Here is a 20,846-nt window from a genome sequence, read left to right as displayed (position 1 = left end):
TAAATCTAATTGAGGCTTACAGCTATTTGCAGAATACGCAAAGGAATGTCACAATATTTATTCACTGTTCCGTGCTGCACGTTCAACTCCCTTGTGCATTTACTGCTGCTTGTTTCTTGAGGAACAGACATCACGAATATGTTTGGCGAACTGACCCAGGCTGCTCGGCCTAAACTTTTTAGTGAAATATGCCTTTTGGACCGTTTGGCTGCAGCTAGAAAGAAGCCGAAGCCTCATTCATTAGCAGTATGAGACTTATTGAAGATATCATTATTCCCCTGCGGAGGTCAAAAATCAAGTGAAATAATTTGATGTTTGTGGTGTCTTCTCTATGAGGCGAGTATGTGAGGTTCTCTTTTATGTACTCACGAAGCGAATAGTTCTCAGTTTGGGGATTTAGTTAAACAACGCAGGATCGAGACATGGTGAGGCAGAAGGCGTTTAAATTTCCTCTTCAGCGCAACCTAAGCTGCGCTGTATAGCCTCGAATATACCTTAGGCATTGCAATTGGCCCTTAAAGAACTGCTTCATGGTTTCAATTCGAAGTTGTAGTGAACTGATGGGTTTCGAGAATAATGCGTTCCTCGCTATAACCACAGTCGGTAGATTTCGTTGCGTAATGGCTGTGCCATGATGTCGATAAAGGCAACTGAGGGTCACTATGAAACATTTTCTCGCGTGCAATTGATAGGCTCTCGATCTTAACCACGAAACTCTTCTTTCATGTGATTGCTGTTATGGTAGTCGTAAAGTATATACATACTATACGTGAAGCGCCGTCGTGTTAACAGCCATGAGCAATGCGTGTTCTGGGTGCCTGTTTCAGAGAATGATTAAAGTATTAGCAAGCGTTTTCATGAAAAATGCGCGCCTAACTCTTCCTTTTACGCATTAATAAAGTAGCCATATTTGACTAGAACCACTCACCATAGTAATAAGAATCATCATAAAAGATTCGCTGTGCAGTTTCCTTCTAACACGCATTTATAATATTGACATCAAATACCAATACCAAGATTTTTCTTCCTTGTAAAAAGCAATGTCTCTCATAGCTAAGCACTACAAGAATGTTAAGTGTTTTGTGGAGCATCATACACAACTTCGTGTGCTGAAATTGCAGACATTCTTTTTACGCAAAGTTTATGGACAGACACTGCACATATACGCATTTCAAAACCAGTAGACCCCTTCAATGCTACATAGCTTGCGATATCCACGTCGCAAATTTTCACGACTCGCGGTTTTGAAGAAGAAATTACCGTTCAGGCATGACAGTAAAAAGAAGCCGACATATCCTTCAATAAGTACGGCTCGAGCCACCAATACCCCCCCCCCCCCCCCCCCCCCCCCCCACCATGCACGAAGGGAACGAGCGCGAGCACCAGCCGAGCGAGCGTAGTCCTGGCCGTGACGTCACTCGTAGAGGGCGCCACTCCAATTTCTCGCCGCTAATAGAAGGGGAGAGCTCGCGTCGCCGCAGCCACAGTTGAGGCCGCAGTATGGATGTTGAGAATTCGGCCAGCCTGAAGGAGGCCAGGGATCGCCGTAGAAATGAAGAGGAAACAGCGCGCTGAAGAGACTCAAGAGGAGCGTGCCGAACGGTTGGCACGCTCCTCCATTACTTTATGGATCATAGAAGTGATTTGTTGGTGTGAAAAATACAGTTTTACCCGTTGGTTGACCACAACGTCTCTCCTTTCTTAGTCTAGTGGGAAACCACTAAGTTTATTAACAACATGTCTAACTACAAGCGAAGCATAAGCGCAGCCGGGGGTCTGTAGCTATCGCTACTCGACTAGGTTTAACCAAAGCTGAACCACAGCCAATTTTTATTTTCCTTATTGTTGGCTACGGCGCCGCCGTTTAGGAGCGGTCATGCGAAGTAATGCGTCGTTACGCTAACGAGCGCCGACAGGGAGCGCTTCTGTAGTCAGAGCGCAGCGGAGGCTCCAACGTGGTGAAGCCATAGAATAAAGAACCGAGTGTGGTTTCGTGAGTTTGTAAACTCGTCATTTTCAACGAAGTACTGTGTAATAAATAACAGAATAAACATTTAAAAAAGTGTCCGGTGGCAAGATTCGAGCAAAGGACCTCTAGTACAGAAGTCCAACGTTGAAACCATTACGCCACGGATGCTTTCCCTTTCTTTTCCATTGTGCAAAAATGACACACACCTTACGCAATGGACGCATGCACCGCCACGCGGCTTAGAACGCCCTTATCAATTTCTCGCGGGCAAGTCAGCGCGTTGAGACGCCGCTCGCCAACAGGACGCCGCGCGTGAAACAAACATGCAACACAGTCGCTATCCCGCAAATCGTACCCCTTTCGCTGCAGCGGACCGTGATTTCACGAAGAAAACATGCAACAGCTTCGGTGAAGACACGTTTCACTTTCGTGTTCTACCAATTCCTATGAAAGAGCGATGAACCATAATTTTTGTTCTTCTGTAAATTTCCTGCTCATGATCAGCGTCCCTTAGGAGTAACAGACCTAGATATACGTACCACGGCCGCTGGATTAAAAAAAAACTTACACCATCTTCGCGCAAGGGAACCCTGAGTAGTATGCGAAGCAGCCATGGGGTCGACTCAAGGTAGTTTTATCAGCTGTATAAATTTGGACATGCAGCAGCACCAGCAACGCGCAGAACTGTTGTCGACGCCGTCGGCGTTTTGCCCGCGTTCGCACCGAACGCGCGCGGCGTTGGTGACTGTTGCCGGTGCCGCCTCTAACCTAAGCTGCTTCGCATTATCGCGCGCGGAGCCGCAGGTGTTGCCATTCGTTGCGCAATCCGAAGAGGAGAGGAGCGTCGGGGAGGAGCGGAGGAATGCCGAGAGGAGAGGAGAGGAGGGGAGGGGGATGCGCATGAATGGCGAGAGGAGAGGAGATAAGACAAGGAGAGGAGAGGAGGGGGAGGAGGATGCGCATGCTCAGTGCGGTTGTGGACGCCGCACGGTTGAGGGAGGGAGGGAGGGAGGGAGGGAGTGACATAGCCCCGACCATAAGATGCTTCGCATCTAAAAAAAAGGTGCGGCCCGTTGCGTGGCACCGAAACGGCGTCTCGCCTCGCGCCCGCTCGGGCGCCACTGCTCGGGTAGAGCCATTCACGGAGAAGCGTTTCCACAGCCGCGTTTGTACGCGCGACAGTGACTCTAATCAGACCGTAAATAACGCGTTTTATAGTTGCACATTACAGGTTGAATATCAATGTCCTTATTAAAAGTGCCGATTACCCCACATATTTGAAAAGTCTGCCCTAGGAGTGCCAATGTTTTGTAGAGTGGGCCTCAATGCTCTCCACAAAGGTTGCCCGCTCGACTCACATGAAATGGAAAGAAGTGCTCTATTACGAATAATCGGGAGTAGGTTTACGCGTTTTTTCAAGACGACTTCAAAACGGTGGATCGCGTTTATTTACAAGATGATGAATGCGAAGGTATCGCTCGACTCACATGAAATGAAAAGAAGTGCTCTATTACGAATAATCGGGAGTGGTTTTACGTGTTTCTTCAAGACGACTTCAACACGATGGATCGCGTTTATTTACGAGATTATGAATGCCAAGGTATCGCTCAGCGAAAACAGTCCACGGCGTCGCACCCGATCCAGCCCAGCTTCGTTCTTCTCTTAAACCGAACTCCGCTCGCACGTTTCAATATTCCCTCTGCGCTGGCAGTGACACGGCCACTAGGTAGGTAGGTAGTCGGAAGAATCTTCACACCGTTTTTATAGGGGCAAGACTCACCGCCGCTTCGTGGGCCTTCTGGACAGCCCGGAGTTGATCAATCCATTCATGGCTCTTTTTACACACACAAAAAAAAGGTGCAGCCTGCTGCGTCACGTCGCCGCCAGTTGGCGAGCGCGTCGCGGCTGAATTGGCAGTTGCGGCCGCTGCTTTTCCTGGGCTCGAAAAAAACAAGTTTCCTGGGCTGCGTGTTCCTGTACGGCGGATGACCGGGAAACACAGTCGGGACCGCAGTCGGAAGCACAAGCCCAATGTTCGTGTTCTTTTTATAGTCATTCTCAGTAAAATGTAATGAACATACCAGCGACCTGTCGCTTGGCTGCCACTTGCTTCCTTTCCCTAACGGCCCTTGGCGAGAAATATTCTACAGCCACGCTTCCCGACGCTGTAGATCGCAGGGGAATTCGTGGTACTTCACAGTAGCGTCTCTTCTCACGTTCGAGTTGCACAGCGGCACACAACAGCTTCGCGGCATCACACCGCTAGAAAAAACCGTCTGCCACGCACGCGCACACCAGATAACCGTACTCAAGCACAAGAAACATGAGGCAAGCTGCTCACACATACGATCACACACAAAAAAGCACACGAGAATGCGCACGAAAATGCACATCAACACGCATAAATCCTGAGCCAACCACAATGTAGCACGAACCGGCGTCTGCCTTGCGTACCGTAGCAGTGGCGCCCTTATAGCACTGCACGGGCCGATTGTTTTCAGCCTGGGCCCAGGCCGGGCCCGATTTTACATCGGGCTACCCGCCCGAGCCCGACCAAAAGTTTTATCGCGACACCCAGGCCCGGCCCGGGCCCGGAAATAATCTACGTTACCCGCCCGGCCCGGTCCGCCACCCCTTTACCTTAGGCCCGACCCCGGCCCGAACCCGGCCCGAGAACGAAAAAGACCACCGAGCGGCATTAAAAAAATAAAATAAAGAAGAGAATGAAAGGAATTTATTCTTGAGGCATGATACATGTCATATGCAGTTATGAACACTATTTGAGCGGTCTGAACGCAAATACCAGCGCGCGAAGTAGTACGAATGACCCTGCCGAGCAGTATCGCCAGCACTTTCCAACGGCGCACCTTTGATGCGGCCCAATCCACTTCTATCGCCACTCTGCCACAGTATTTTACCACATCGGGCGCCTCACTGCAAAACATGCGCCGCCCCAGCCGCTCGTCCCATTCAACCGTATTCTAGTACACTCTAGCAGAAGCGCAGTCACGACCACTGATCTCCACGCCACGACAGGTCGTGAGCGCAGCGCATGGATGGAGTAAATGGAGAAAGAAAGCTTCTCGTTCCGCCATGGTGCAGCGTAATGCGCTGCTGCTAGGCGGCCGGTTGAGAACATGCGTGCAATCATAGATGGACGCAGTGCCATATTTCAGCAGCGTGACGAATTATCTTATGTTACTAGCAATCGTTTTACCAATTCGCCTTTGAAGAATTAGCAAGTCGCGAATGTGCTTACACCGTGCTGAAAGCATTAATTACATTGATTTAGGTAAGGAATACAATGGCATCCTTTGGTTTGAGGCGACTTAGGTCTTTCTGGACTTTTACATTCTGTTTAAACAGCGCAAAATACGACGGAACAAGAAAAGGGAAGTACACAGGAGTCGCACTGCTAGCTTCCAGCTGCGCCGGGGCAACATGTTTTTCAGAGTCGAGACGCGACAGGATAACTCGCTGCACGTTACATGCACACCACCAGAAAGTCCGAGCTCGGCCCGGGCCCGCATCAAAATACGCGAGCCCAGCCTGGGCCCGGGTCAAAAAGCCCATGCCGTGCCCGAGCCCGGCCCGAGCCCGTGAAAAAACTGCCCTACCCGGCCCGACCCGGCCCACCGGCATTTGAATCAGTGGAAATCAAATGCCTTTTTATAATCTATGAAAGCCATGTAGAGAGATTGATTGTAGCCCGCCGATTCCTCAAGTGCCTAATTGATGACATGGACATACTCCTTTAATAAATAATTGAATGCAAGGGTCCACCTAGTGGACTTGTCCATTTGGTCTGCGGTTGAAGTGCTAATTGGCTGGGGGCGCCGGTCAATGAAATTCAGCAGTAGGCAAAATGGATATATCCACCAGGTGGAACACTTACAGAATACCCTCCCTCCTTCCTCTTTCTTGGTGCGCGTAGTGTCCGAGTACGCTAACGTTGCATCGAATTTCAGTATGGCAGCGTCATCACGGCCCGGGCAAGGCTGGCAACTTCAACATGCAACTCGTCCGAATGGCTAATAAAGGACACTGGTTTTAGGCTATGCGACAGTCTCGCCGTCAATTCACCCGTTTGTATCCTCCAAGTGGTACCACGTCAGTCAGCATGCAGTTTCGGCGTTTCTCACCCATCTTGCACCTCCATGTCGTTTGTTCACATGAATTTTATCGTTCGCAGAAACCATGCAATCGTCCTTATACTCCTCGTCCTCTTGCTGCTGTCGTCGCAGACACGTGCTCTCGCGTTATATTCAGTTCACTCTGTACTCGCACGACACACACAAATACTGTACTTACAGAAACACATTGGTAAAACTGGTAATGCTTTGTGGAACCTCAAACAATGCTTCATAGGGAGCTGCCTGCAAAATGCTTCGCATCACGTTGATTCCCACAGTGCACGAGTTCGGCACAATTTTCGTTGTCTCTAGAGCCAGCTTATTTTGGCCCGCCGGATCACAGTCACCTGGAAATTGTTGTACGTGCGAAGGAGCCGAATAATTTATTGTAATATCAAGATCTTCCCTTTTCCCATGCAATACTCTTGCCTATAGTGATCTGAAAACTTAATTACATATTGAATCGCGATTTCTACTGCACCCTTGTTAAAGCAAGTTCTCTTCTCTCCGCAGGCCCGGTTTGTGTGCCTGTTCTAGCAAACTATCACGTTCCGTCTCTGGTCTTCGCGAGTGAAGATGCCTCCTGTGAAGTTCACGTAACCGAAGCTGATTTGGAATGCGAAGAAAACAAGGGACGTGGATTTGCAGTTACATTGAAGCGGTAAGGAGGACACCCGGTGCCCCCGTTAATTCCTCTAACTGAGGAAAAAAAAAGTAGGAACTTTAATTCATCGTGGTAGCTTGTTGCACCAGTTCATACATGGTATCATAGGTAGCGGAATGCATTCAAACAAGATGGACACAAAAAAAAAAAAAACACTGGTTAGTTTAGCACCCTTTCTGTACTTCTGTGTCTTCCTCCAGTTTTTTTCCGGTTTTCTTCCGGTTTGCTAGCATTCCTATCTGGAGTGAGTTTAATGCGTGACCAGCAATAGTATTTCCGCTATCAATGTTTATGGTGTATTTCCATGCATAAACCGTTTTGTTCAATTGATTTAGCTTCAATTCAGTTCACCTTTATATCAAATTGAAGCAAGAACCTGAGGATGAGTGAGAGTGACGGAGTCTTAGCCACCGCTTATTAAGCCTCGTCACCTTGCACAGTTAGACAGCGCCAGCACGTAATACCAACAAATGAACGATAGACACTGCGAATTCTAAATTTCGAATCCGATGTAGCCCTCGGCAGGAAGAGGCAGCCACGGTTGATGAAAAAAAGTGTTGTTAATGTTAAAATAAATCACCCTGTATATTTGACATTTGCGCAATTTCCTTGCTAGAGAATCAGTTGCATCTTAGATTTATACATTGTCTAGGAGGCTTTATGTTATTTCTTCCATACTTTTCTACTTTGGAAAGATAGAAAGCGGGCGCCTGTTTGCTTCGGGGCGTGTTAAAATCGGGCAAGTATTAGCAAATGAATCAGCGGTGCGTTCTGACGTTTTTTTTATGCATCTTGTTTAGTTCGAGCCGGAGGAAATTCAATCAAGTTCGTCGGTCCCGTCAGGATAGAAATAACGGAAATCGGCTGTACGAAATAACAAGGAATATACATATAAATATAAAGAAAGAGAGATTAAAACTAAATAAAGAACACAAAGGAAAACACACAGAAACCGACTACATCAAATATACGCCACAGGAACTGGATCCGCAAAATTATTCAAGTACTTGGAAGTGTCAATGTAAAAGACACACTAGATCCTATGATAGGCCATTTACAGCAAGAAGTACAACTTGCAGTAAAATAGATTGAAGAAGTCAAGCACGAATCGATGTGCCTAGAAATTCGGCACTATAAAATTTAGAATTTTTTATTGATTGTTAATAAATCGGGCAAAAAGGTGACGGCGATTAATAGGGTTCATGCGACAATAATGCGTCAACATTAACATTCCCCCGGAAAAGGCGCGACGTTCATCGTTGCTCTTAACTACACAGCATGCAGAACACAAACGCAGCCATTGACGTGACTATCACAAGGCGCGACACGTGCCCGGACTGCAATATTACAACTGCTAGGCAGCACAGTGCTGCGTTGCATTTCAGGAATCGCCCGACGTTTGTGCGCACGCGCGAGTAAGAGCGAGTGCGAGACAGAAAATCTGGAAGTCTTTGCGCCTTAAATACCTATCTGACTTTGCCTAAGTACTAAGTTTCTCTGCTAGTTTTGTATGCGTTTGTCCCTATAGGCGAGCCGGCACTTCGGAGTGAGGTCGCGCGCTGGTCATGGTTGTTTACGCTCCGACGCTGGCTGCCGGCGCAGTGAACCAGGTGAAGCAGTGGGAATTTCTTGATCGCTGTGTCTAAAGGTAAAAAAAAAAGTCAGTGGTCAGGCGATTACCGTCGTCGTCATATTATCATCGTCACCTTGCTGCTGTCATCACAGACAATCGGGCCACACAAATTGGGTTCACAAAGCATCGATTCTCACAGTGCATGTATCTGCATAATTTTTGTCTCTGTTTTTCAACGTAGGCACGGACCCACAACGTACCGCATTGCAGATCATTTCAAGCACAAACTTGTTCAAGGTAAGCATCTAAGTACAGATTGTATGTGCACCATTCATCTGACAGTGCTCGATGTCTCTGCGTACCAATAGATACAATTCGAAATAGTTTCCTTGGATTTGGCTGTTATCGCTACTAAACCGAATTTTCGCTAAATTTTAGACTACTCAGTGCCTTGGTAATTCTTTCGCCATGAACACATTCGTCTTGATTTCTGCACGAAACGAACTTAGATACAAGCAAAGCGCGAACCAAATGAATGTCAGCCAACGCACCTAACTGCGCACCTTGCTCTGTGTTTATTCAAAGCTATAGTCATATATCCTCCTGCTTTTCTACTCAAGTATAACGTTTCAGTTCGAATTTCGTAGCAAATTTTGGCATGACAAGTGGCAGCACCCACTTTCATCGCTGTGGAATTTTACTGTGTTCCGTTTGCTTGTAGTTTTCGATGATAAGACATCAAGCGATTTGCTAGCTGCGAGGTGTACCGACTAGAACCCCTTATTCACTTAGCACGCTTTGTTGCCTTTCGAAAAGGAATACCAAGTGAGTTCTAGGCATACGAATGCCTTGGATCGCTCTCTGTTATTTCCTAGTTTTGAGAATTCCTCACGCCCACTGATTGACCCAAGCAGAAGGTGTCCTCCTCCGTGATGGGGGATCATCACGCCAAAGGTACCGTGCACCATAGCCGCTCGCCTGCTGATGGACCGAAGATGGGTGACCGCGTCGACGTCGCATCCGCTGCTCGTGAGTCCTCCCACAGCTCATCAGTGGAAGAGATGGAATCGGAGGCCGATTTCACAACGTTAACCACCAGTAAGTTGAAATGGAAGCTGCGAAAGACGTCAACTTCAAGGGATTCGCAACCGGAGGCGGATAACACCAAGCAGGTTTTGACGATCGCTTATGTGCCAGCTACCACAACAGACAACTTGAACTCCCTCAACAGGCAGTCTTTAACTGAATATTTCGAGCGAATCACTCTTGCACAGGTAAATGAGGTTCGCATTAACAGCAGGAAGAATATACTGTCAGTGGACGTGACAAAGAAGGCTATTCTCGAGACGAAGTCTGTCACACAGATAGGAAATATCTGAGTGCGCTAGTTCTTTGCTCACGGAAAAGGAACAATGACTGGTGTCATATACGACGGGGATGCTGGCACCGGGGACGCTGGCCTACAGAAGCTTTTAACGTCAGCAGTCCGAATCCTGACCCTTCATGCCTTCGGACAGTGTCGGCGTATTAAGCTAGTATTTTATTCTGAGAATCTACCAGCTTACGTGAAGGTTGGACATGTCAGACATCCTCCGCGTCATTACGTGCCACCGCTTTTGCAATGTCACAAGTGCTGCAAGCTAGGCAGTGTGCAAAAGTGGAATAACTTGCCAGGGGTATGGCGGACCTCACGAAGGGGAGTTATAGTTGAGCGGGTTTACGGGCCAGCGGAGACGGCAGCGGAGACGCCAGCGGAGCGCCACACGAAAGGAAGAGTGTTAGCTTAGCAACCGCTCGTTCGGTCGAGCGGAGCGCTTTGCTGGGTCACCTGTCGAACAACGTAAGAGTTACTGTCGGTCGAGTGGTCGCTTTGCATCGCCACCTGTGGAACAAGGTTGGAGTTACTGTGAAAAGAGTATAAGCCAAGCCTGCTTTTATAAGGCTACAAATATTAAATAAAAATATGTCTATTTTCTGATTATATGATTTGATATTAACAGCTCCGCGTTTGAAGACAACGCCAACGACATGCCACTGTTGCTCGCACTAGCGGTGGTCGCCATGTTTGTTTCGCAAAAACGCTGGTCCGCTGCAAACACCCCGCTGGGGAGAGGCGACAAGCCAGCGAGCGACCGGCTCCGTAAGCACGCTGGCCACCCAAGCGTACCACACATGCGCAGTGGCGTCTCCACTCGTCCTCTGGGCCCACGGGCCCGTAAATACGCTCAGCTACAACTGCGACGCTGCTGCTAATCTTAATTGCCCAATATTCTCCGGGGCACATTAAGCGACATTGAAAGATTGCCCGAAGATAATGGAAGAAAAGCGCATGCTACCGAAAATGGTGCGGGACAATTCAATTCATGGAGAGGCTGCCTCATCCGTCCGCCGTCACAGACAACGTTCAAACTGCAAACACCAGCGCAACCGCAGTATCCACAGGAATGATGGATCATATACCGCACAAGACTTTCCACCATCCCACCAGCCACTACGAATGCAGCACAAGGCCGCTTAATTGTGCCACGTCCAAGGGGCAGCCCAAAGTGGACCAGCGTTGCACTCAATTGCTTCAGAGGTTTAATGGCCTTCGCTACCATCCGTAGCAATGAGCAAAACTACATTATGGGCTGCATCTCCGAAAATGACTGAGAACGATAGGCAAGACTTTGAAAATATTCAGAGCCTGCTAAAGAACCTGTTAAAGTCAATACGTGCAATTCTTTGCTCTTTGCTTACCCAAAGTTGGGTAAGCTCCATGCAGCACCACACTGTTGAAGTTAAATAGAGTTTAAGTGTTTTGCGAGGAAAATGAACGCAAAAAAAAACTACAGCGCGTAGCAGACGACCCTCGCTTCCCGCGCGCTTAGCGAGCGCGAAAGGCCTACGGGTCCGGAGCAGCAGCGGCGCGGCGCGGCAGTTCACAGAAAAAGGCCCTCGCCGGAGCCGGTGCTTTGGACACTCTCCCATATTCTAGGTCACTCTAATGAGAACCACGTCAGAGGGATGGCGCGCCCCCCGCCTGGAGCTTTCCGGTCCGGCGGGAGCGCGCGGCCGCACTAAAGCGCGGCCCCTCCCCCTCCCTACCCTCCCTCCGTAGCGTTGTCCGCGACTGGAAGACTGCGCAGACTAAGCGCACTTCCTTCCCGCTCCCCGCCAGTGCGTGCTCGAGCCGCGATTGCCGGCTCCCCGTCGCATGCTTTCACTCGCGCATACAGCGTACGGTGCGCGGCGATTTTATCGCCCGTGGACTTTATACGAAACCTCGCGGCGACGGCGACGGCGACGGCAGAAATGCGCCTGGAGTGTGTATATAATGGCTATCGCAAAAAAACTAAAGCCACTTCGACGAAGTGCAATATGTCGAAGCAGCAGGGCTGTGGTCGTTCCTTCAAGTCTACCAAAACGATAGCCCAAAACGAATACAACCGCAGCAAAACACCAAGAAGCAGTCTAACAAAACAAAAGACAACCACAGCTCCACTGTTTCGACACATTTCATTTCGTGGAAGTGCTTTAGTTATTTTTTTCTGTATCACCGTTCCGCCAAGGCGTCTTCTGAAGTGCCGTGGAAAATAAAAGCCATCACGGGCCTCGTTCTGTGTGCTATATACAGGTGATAAAGCGGCTAGCGGAAGTAGCGCACCTGCGTTACGACGTGGTTGTCTTACAGCGGAGGATGGTGCGAAGCACCCATACAACACCATTTTGCATATTTGTGATGGCGATAGTAAAACGCAGGAGTCAAGAAATTTGTTATCGGTGTGATGTGTTTAGGTGAAGCTTTAACAGGCAAATAAATCTCGTTTCGCCTGCTAAACACAGTTTGAATCGGGAGAAATGGAGCTGGTGTCTTTTTTTTCACTCTCTTTGGCAGAATTCCAAGTGCCTGATACACCCCCGCTTGTCTCCGACATAAGGGACGCGTGCAGCAAGCGTCCAGAGCTTACCGGTGGCAAGGGGTCGTCCCTCGCGGTGCTCCAGTCGATCGCCAGCCAGCTGCGGACAGTGAGAGCCGCCTTGTTTTCCGCACATGGAATCGGTGAAACCGAATGCACGGCGAACCTGTATAGTGATGACACTCTCAAGTAGTATACAAGCGTACCTATAATGACAGAAATACGGCCGTGTAAGCTTTGCCTCGACGTCACCATTCTCCATGACCCGTAGCCCACCTCATCAATAGAACCAATGCGCTCTAGGCAAAATGGCCCACGGACTCTCTAAAAATCACTGTGAGAGTGCTATATCGGGCTACTTTTAGTAGCAGACATCCCTTTTCATGACTTTATTAGAATTCATTGTACATAATTTAACAATCATTGTCGCGACAGATCCATTATCATTTTTCGTGCAAGAAAGCAGATGCTTTGCTGCCGCACATGTGTCTTTTTGCGTGGACGTGACATAGCTTTAATAATTGGGTGCGGCAATGCAAAGCCCCACAATTGACTAAAACAGGCATGTGCCCAACAAATGCGCCGCGTGCCGCGTGGCCATGCGTGTAAGGAATGGTCAGTGCCGACCAGAGAGAAGCCTGTAGATAATACTGGGCGTCCGAAAAGTGACTGTGCAGTGAGAAAATAAACAAGATGGTAATTCTCAGTTGCATCACATTTTCACGTGCGGCATGATAGCCCAAGAACTGTAGTTTGTCTTATAGCGTTTGTAGACGTTACTGAAAGCTCGGGTGTACGAGAACAATCCTGAAACACTGCAGGAGCTACTGACACATTGTTCATTGCAGAGATAATTCCAGCAACACACCACCGAGTGTTCAACAATATGCAGCGTCGCGTGTAGATATGGATTCGGGCCATTAGTGGACATTTCCAGCATCTTCTGTAATGATCACGGAACTGCCCCAAGTGAAACTTCAAAACGTTACGGCCATTGTTTCCACTAGACCCATTAGGAAGTGGCCGAGATCGCTGGCAAAGATGTGGTGGACACGGAATGCAGGCGAGAAAGGCGAAAGGGCACCTAAAATCATACTGAGCATTACAACTTGGGAGGTGCATTCTAAATTCACTTACTAAAGTCGCACAGATCTGCTGCGGTTCTTCTTTTGCTTTATTTTACGTCGATAAAATCATCTTTGCGTTTTTCTCACTACTGTGGTTAACCTGGGCAAATTCGCTAGAGGTAACGGGGAGTTGGATCCACCGTGTCAGTTTTTTATATTATTCGTTGGAGCTCCGTACCTCGTGCACTTAGGAATAGAGTCACAGTCACTTTGTGCCCGAATGTGAAAGGCGTGATCCTAATTCTTGCATAGTCACATAATCTTGTGCCCTTGCTATAAACCGCCTCTCAAGAAACTGCGTTCTTTTGTGTATTGGATACAACAGCAGTCTTTAAGGGTAGGATGTTCAGCATACCCTACGTTTCAGTGACAAGAAAATTACTCAAGTATAGATTCACTGCAACAAAAGAAAGCAATGCCCGGTAAGCTTGACGGAAAAGATGTTTAATCGAAAAAAGTCAGTGCATGTTAATCCAGAACAATATATCCCCCCCCCCTCCCAAAGAAAAGGGTATTTCAGGATGTGAATAATGCCAGCTAAATGCCATCATTAGGGGAAATGAAGGTGAACATATTGAAATATTTAGGTCGACATAACGCCATGAGATACAAAGATTAGCGTACCCGTGAGACACATTAAGCGTATGCTATAGTTATAAGCGCGCGCGGGTGTGTGTCAGCCCTCCATTTCTCTAAGCAAGGATGATCGAAGGCTCATAGGTAAATGTCACATGTGTTTGGTGTGTAGGTACTTGCGTTCTAGGTTTGTTTGTTTTCGCTCCGTTTTCGTTCTTTTGCGTTCCGTTGGGCATGCATTTGTCAGATGTTTCAAACTTTAGTTGAAATACAGCGCTTGTGTGAGGAGTTGTGGTGCGCCAATGTCCGTTCATTGCACTGCTACACGATGAAGGTAATCCAGGCCTCCCACTTCTCCATTCTTGTGGCTCCTTCTGAGCGCGCTGCGTTGCGGGCGGTTTAAATGTTTGATAGCACAGGTGAAACAGAATTTGTGTCTGCATAGGCTACAAAACAACAAGAATAATAAAGAATGTCGCAGTTTCACCCGAAAGGCAAAGCATCAATTGCGATAGCAAATTAGTAGAGAGCTATACGGAGTAAGGATAGTAGTTTTATCAGATTTATAAACTTGGACATGCAGCAGCACCAGCAATGCGCAGAATTGTTGTCGACGCCGTCCGCGTTTTACCCCCGTTCGCTCCGAACGCGCGCGGCGTTGGTGACTGTTAACGGTGCCTATGGGGGCGGCTCGGAGATTTTCGACGAGATCAGAACGGGACACTCGTCGAGCAGCGTCGCAAGTCTTTAGCACATTCTCGCCTGGCAACGTTTCTATATAAATACGCATTTGGTACCGCAGCTAAACTTCGCCTTCCCTCCCTCCCTCCCTCCTTCCCTCCAGTCCCCCCACGGCCTTTCGCGCGACGGAAGAAGTCGCGTTTGCTCTCTCTCTCTCTCTCTCTCTATATATATATATATATATATATATATATATATGGCGGTTGTAAAGGTGGAAAGAGACGCCTAATTCTGTAGCCCTTCAGAGAGCACGGCGCAGAACGCGCTTGCTTGCTCTCCGCCGTGCGTTCGCTCCCGTGAAAGTGCGCGTATTTTCTTTACTTCAGGCCTTCTCAATAAAAGTTTTCCACCACCACCAACACCCTCGCGCGCTTTCACTCGCACATACAGCATACGGCACGCGGCGACGATTTCATCGTCGTTTGACATCATACGGAACCTCACGGCGACGCCGACACCAACGGCAGAAATCCGCTTTTGAGTGTCCATATAATTGCTATTGCAATAAAACATTACGTGGCTATATAGCGGCAAATGCGAGAGAAATGCGTAAGCATTACTTTGCAGCTCTTTGAGGTCCCGGATTCATGATTGAAACCTCGTTGACCACATTGCGAAGTGTGGTTCAGGAGCTCACTATACACACGTCCTCCCTCTTCGAGAATAGAAGTGCAAGAGACGGTGGTCGGGAGCGAACCACTAAAAGTTGCACAATATATATGTATATATTAGAGCACTGCACGGGACGATTTTTTCAGCCCGGGCCCGGCCCGGGCCCGTTTTTACGTTGGGCTACCCGCCCGAGCCCGACCAAAAGGTTTATGCCGGGACCCGGGCCCGGCCCGGGCCCGGAAATATTTTACGCTACCCGCCCGGCCCGGCCCGCCACCCCTTTACCTTAAGCCCGAGCCCGGCCCTAGCCCGGTTCGAAACCGGCCCGAACCCGGCCCGAGACCGGAAAAGATCACCGAGCGGCATTTCAAAAAATAAAATAATGAAGAGAATGAAAGGAATTAATTCTTAAGGCATAAATACATGTCGTATGAAATTATGAACACCATTTGAGCGGTCTGAACGCAAATACCAGCGCGCGACATGCACGACGGAAGGCGTGACAGGAAGCCCTGTGCTAGAGCACTGCACGGACCCTGACGAGCAGTATCGCCAGTGTTACCAAACACGCGACCTTGATGCGGTGCAATCCACTTCTATCGCAGCGCCCCTACAGTATTTTTCCACGCCGGGCGCCTCAATGCAAAGTATGCGCCGCCCCAGCCGCTCGTCCCACTCAACCGTATTCTAGTGCACTATAGCCGAAGCGCAGCCACGACCGGTCGTGAGCGCAGCGCATGGATGGAGTAAACGGAGAAAAAATGCTTCTCGTTCCTCCATGGTGCAGCGTAATGCTCTGCTGCTAGGCGGCCGGTTGAGAACCTGCGTGCAATCATGGATGGACGCAGCGCCATATTTCAGCCGCGTGACGAATTATCTTATCTTACCAGTCCTCGTTTTACCAATTCGCCTCTGAAGAATCAGCAAGTCGCGAACACGCTTGCACCACGCTGAAAGCATTAATTATACTGATTTAGGTAAGGAATACAATGGAATCCTTTGGTTTGAGGAGACTTCCATTTTTCTGGACATTCTGTTCTGTTCCAACAGCGCAAAATACGACGGAAGAAGAAAAGGAATGTACACAGGAGTAGCACTGCTAACTTCCAGCTGCGCCGGGGCAACGGGTTTTTCAGAGTCGAGACGCGCGAGGATAACTCGCTGCACGTTACATTAACACCACCAGAAAGTCCGAGCCCGGCCCGGGCCCGCGTCAAAATACCCGAGCCTGGCCCGGGCCCGGTTAAAAAAGCACATGCCGTGCCCGAGCCCGGCCCGAGCCCGTGACAAAACTGCTCTACCCGGCGCGGCCCGACCCACGAGCCGGGCCGTGCCCGGGCTTTCGGGTAAGCCCAAGCCCGTGCAGTGCTCTAATATATATATATATATATATATAATACTCCGGCTGTTTAAACTGAAGCCTTAAAGAATTTTTAGAAATCGCCTGTGGCAGGTAGCCTAATTCTTATCGTTGAACTGGGTTATTCGAAGAGGCGGGCATTAGTAGCACGAGAAATCAAAACACATATACAACGAATTACCACCAATAACTAGTGAACTTGTTAGTTAATTACTTTACGACTCATATTGCAATTTATGAATTGTAGTAGGTGAGTTTGCAAGACGCATCCACTTGAAATGAATTTCCAGGATGACTCCAGTTTCGCGATATGATTTCGCAAAGTGTGGGACGCATTACATAGGCGTTCCAGTTACTTTCCTGCTTCAGTGTAGAAAACAGCATTTTGGTAAAAAAGTAAGTGAAACAGCAGTGTATTTTTACGGCGAGTTTGATTGCAATATGTATCGTAAAGTAATGAATTCAGAAGTCATTTAGTGAACTTTTGTTAGTTGAATATGTGTTTCGATTTCTCGTGCTACTAATGCCCGCCTCATCGGATAACCCATCTTAATCAAAATAATTATGCTACCTGCCACAGGCGGTTTCTAAAAATTACGTAAAACTTAAAAGTGAGCACCCTGTAATATATGCTCTGCATACATAAGGCACACACTTACACGGCCTTCGTCAGGAGGAAATCATTCCCTGACGCAGGCGAGACCCCTGCCGATATGTTAATAATTGAAAGCGGATGAAAAATACAACTTGCCGCAGGTGGGGACCGGGTATTTATGTTATACTAGTAGAACTAACCCTGGGAGTTTTAGCCGCTAGTATAACATAAATACCCCAGAAAGCGGAATGCAAAACGGTGCCGCGTAGCTCAGATGGTATGAGCATCGCACGCGCAATACGAGAACGTGGGATCGTTCCCCTCCTGCGGCAAGCTATTTTTATTGCGATAGCAATTATATGGACACTCCAAGGCGGATTTCTGCCATCGGCGTCACCGTCGGCGTCACCGTCGGCGTCACCGACGGTGACGTATGACGTCAACAGCTTTGAAATCGTCCTCGCGTGTCGTATGCTGTATGTGCGAGTGAAAGGGCGCGAGGGACGCGCGCTTTCACGGGTAGCGAGCGCACGGCGGAGAGCAAACGCGCGTTCTGCGACATGCTCCCTGAAGGGCTGCAGAGTTAAGCGTCTCTTTGCTCCTTTCACCACCATATATATATATATATATATATATATATATATATATATATATATAGACCAAACGCGACTTCTTCCGTCGCACGAAAGGCCGTGGGGGACGGCAGGGAGCGAGGGGAAGTGACGTTTAACTGCGGCACCAAATACATAATGCAGCGTAAGCTGTTATGGGATCACTCCAATAGCAGTTTCGGGTCGGGATGATGCCGCAGCCGCCTATGGGTAACCGCTATCGCTGGAAAGGTGAAAAAAAAATTCCCGGTCTTCGCCGGGATCGAACCCAGGCTCGCTGCGCGGGAGTCGGTTACTTTACCACTGAACCACGCAAGCACTTGCTATCGGGTAGCGGAAAAAAAAACCCTATAAACGCAAACGCAGACGATCCGAGCCTCCGCCAGTATGGTGGCGCCATCTAGTTAAGGCGCCGACGACGAGATGCCATTCAGACGAGGTGCGCAAAAAAAAACGCGATTCCCAGTTTTCGTCAGTATGGTGGTGCCATCTAGTTCACGTGCCTGCAAACGCATCGTGCGCAGCTCTCCATCGACGCCGGGCGGACAGTTCAGATCGTTCTCCTGAAAACGAGGCGAAGAGACTTTGTCGCGAAGACCCTGGTGTGCGTGGTGCCAAATTGCAACTACTCTCGAGCCGCTCCACCAGCCTACGCTGTGACTGTGCTGCGTGTGCCGTGCAGGCCTGTGACTTTTCTTATATATAAAAACGTTGCGAGGCGATAAGGTGGTAAAGACTACCGACGCTGCTCGACGACTGTCCCGTTCTGGGGGGGGGGGGTATTCTGTAAGAGTCTACCTAGGGGACTGTCCATTTCAGATGTAAGCGTTTAGCTGCAGCTGCCCGAGCGCGAGGTAGACTGGCTGCCTTCGTCTCGCTCGTGCACCTGGAACCGAAATCGACAGTCCACTAGATGGACTCTTACAGAATCCCCCTCCCCCCCCCCCCCCCTTGATCTCATCGAAAACCTCCGAGCCGACCCCAGAGGCACCGGCAACAGCCACCAACGCCGCGCGCGTTCGGTGCGAACGCGCGACGGCGTCGACAACAGTTCATCGCATTGCTGGTGTTGCTGGATGTCCAAGTTTATACAGCTAATAAAACTGCTATCTTTACTTCATCTAACGCTCTACTAATTTGCTATCGCAATTGATGCTTCGCCTTTCGGGTGAAACTGCGACCGTCTTATGCTCGGGGCTATGTCACTCCCTCCCTCCCTACCTCCCTCCATCCATCCAACCGCCGTGCGTCCCCTACTTCGCAAGCGCATCCTCCTCCCCTCCTCTCATATCCTCTCCTCTCGGCATTCATGCGCATCCTCCTCTCCTTGTCTCATCTCCTATCCTCTCGGCATTCCTCCTCTCCTCACCGAAGCTCCTCTCCTGTCCGGATTGCGCAACGAATGGCAACACCTGCGGTTCCGCGCGCGATAATGCGAAGCAGCTTAGGTTAGAGGCGCGACAGTAGGCGCCCCAGAGGCACCGGCAACAGTCACCAACGCCGCGCGCGTTCGGTGCGAACGCGGGCAAAACGCCGACGGCGTCGACAACAGTTCTGAGCGTTGCTGGTGCTGCTGCATGTCCAGTTTATACAGCTGATAAAACTACCTTGAGTCGACCCCATGGCTGCTTCGCATACTACTCAGGGTTCCCCTACGGGAAGATGGTGTAATTTTTTTCATCCACTTCAATTTCCAATAATTCATTATTTATTTAAATCTGTTTTTAAATACAAGTAATTTCCCGCATGTTGTCCTTGGTGTCGTTGTTTGTTAGCTTCTTGTGACACAGTGGCACATATCCACGTAGGAGGGAATCGCCAAGCATGAGCACACAGTGAGTGGCCCGTACTGAATAGCTAAAAAAACCGAATTAAGGTAATAAAATATTTATTTCGTTAATTTTAATGTAGTACTTCATTATTAGGAGTTAGGGCTTTCAAGATACTTGTGAGACGACGGTGTATGTTTCGCTTTTATATAGGATTATTCGTTGGTGATGGCGTTGTTGTTAGGAAGGACAGGAAGTGCGTTCAAGTCCACTGCTTTGTCGGTAAGCACACAATGGTTATATAAGTACGTTCGCTGGTACTTGCGTTCAGCGCACATCGACACTTTGTGCATATATCAACAAATTGTTTGCCGAGATTCTGACATACCCAGCAGTCGGCAGCCACGCCAAAGCTGGGAGGGTGAGCAAGGAAAGCTTCGCTCAATTACTGATACTACTGCGCTAACATTCTTCTTGAGGGCAACCGCGATACACTAAACCACATAACAATGATGGCGGCACGAAGCTACGCCAGGGCCAGTCACTGAGTGGCATGTAGAAGTCTCGGTGCCGAGAAAACAACGCTTATTTCTTGCGTTTGCCACCACAATGCAAAATACATACGTCCCATTCTCTTATATCAGTTAGCCAGCAACTTAAGTTACGGGCAAACACGGAGTAGATCCACCACTGAATGTACCTTAGCGATATTATGCTACCCTGTGGTTGTCTTCGCTATTGGTGCACACTTGCAAAGCTACGCTTTATCACGGCTCAGCTTCAATATCCTAATGTACTTATATGCATGTAGTTTTCAGTTCCTCGTGGTTTCGTGGTAACTACCGCGTCTTACAAGATTCTGGCCTCGTCTGAAGAGTTCCAAGTCCTTGTACAGCAAATAGAACGCTCGAGAGTCAGGTGGGTAAAAAATTTATTTTGCCTCTGTGGCAAAGTTACCTCAAGCAATTTATTAATAATTTATTAATAATGTTTGTAGTTTTCGCCTTCATGCAATCCCATTACGATGTTCCGCTGGAACAAAAGCCTAAAAATGTGCCTTGCAATTTAAAAGATATTAAGTTTGCGTATATATATAGAAACTTTATTTGGCTGGAAAATACGTTGAGTATAGCGGTGGTCGGAGCCCCTCAGTCCAGGGCCCCACTGGCCTCTGCAGCCTGCCTGACCTGGCTAATTAAGGACTTTTGCCCTGCCAA

General features: G+C 48.7%; 1 protein-coding gene across 5 annotated transcripts in view; it reads left to right on the top strand.

Moving 5' to 3' along the window:
- Positions 1–20,846, top strand: part of LOC119449227 (putative phosphoenolpyruvate synthase) — a 614,437-nt gene that overhangs the window by 209,812 nt on the left and 383,779 nt on the right. For all 5 annotated transcript variants that reach the window (XR_007466614.1, XR_007466613.1, XR_007466615.1 and 2 more), the window contains exons 10-13: positions 6,616–6,763; positions 8,581–8,636; positions 12,217–12,347; positions 20,441–20,547. Coding sequence is in view for 2 of the 5 variants with exons in the window: in XM_049666356.1 (XP_049522313.1) it covers positions 6,616–6,763; positions 8,581–8,636; positions 12,217–12,347; positions 20,441–20,547 (442 nt within the window). In the remaining 3 variants the exon portion in view is untranslated. The remainder of the gene's footprint in view (positions 1–6,615; positions 6,764–8,580; positions 8,637–12,216; positions 12,348–20,440; positions 20,548–20,846) is intronic.

Source organism: Dermacentor silvarum, chromosome 4 (assembly GCF_013339745.2).
Source record: "Dermacentor silvarum isolate Dsil-2018 chromosome 4, BIME_Dsil_1.4, whole genome shotgun sequence".
In the NCBI taxonomy this organism is placed as follows: domain Eukaryota; kingdom Metazoa; phylum Arthropoda; class Arachnida; order Ixodida; family Ixodidae; genus Dermacentor; species Dermacentor silvarum.
This window is presented reverse-complemented; position numbering and strand designations above follow the sequence as displayed.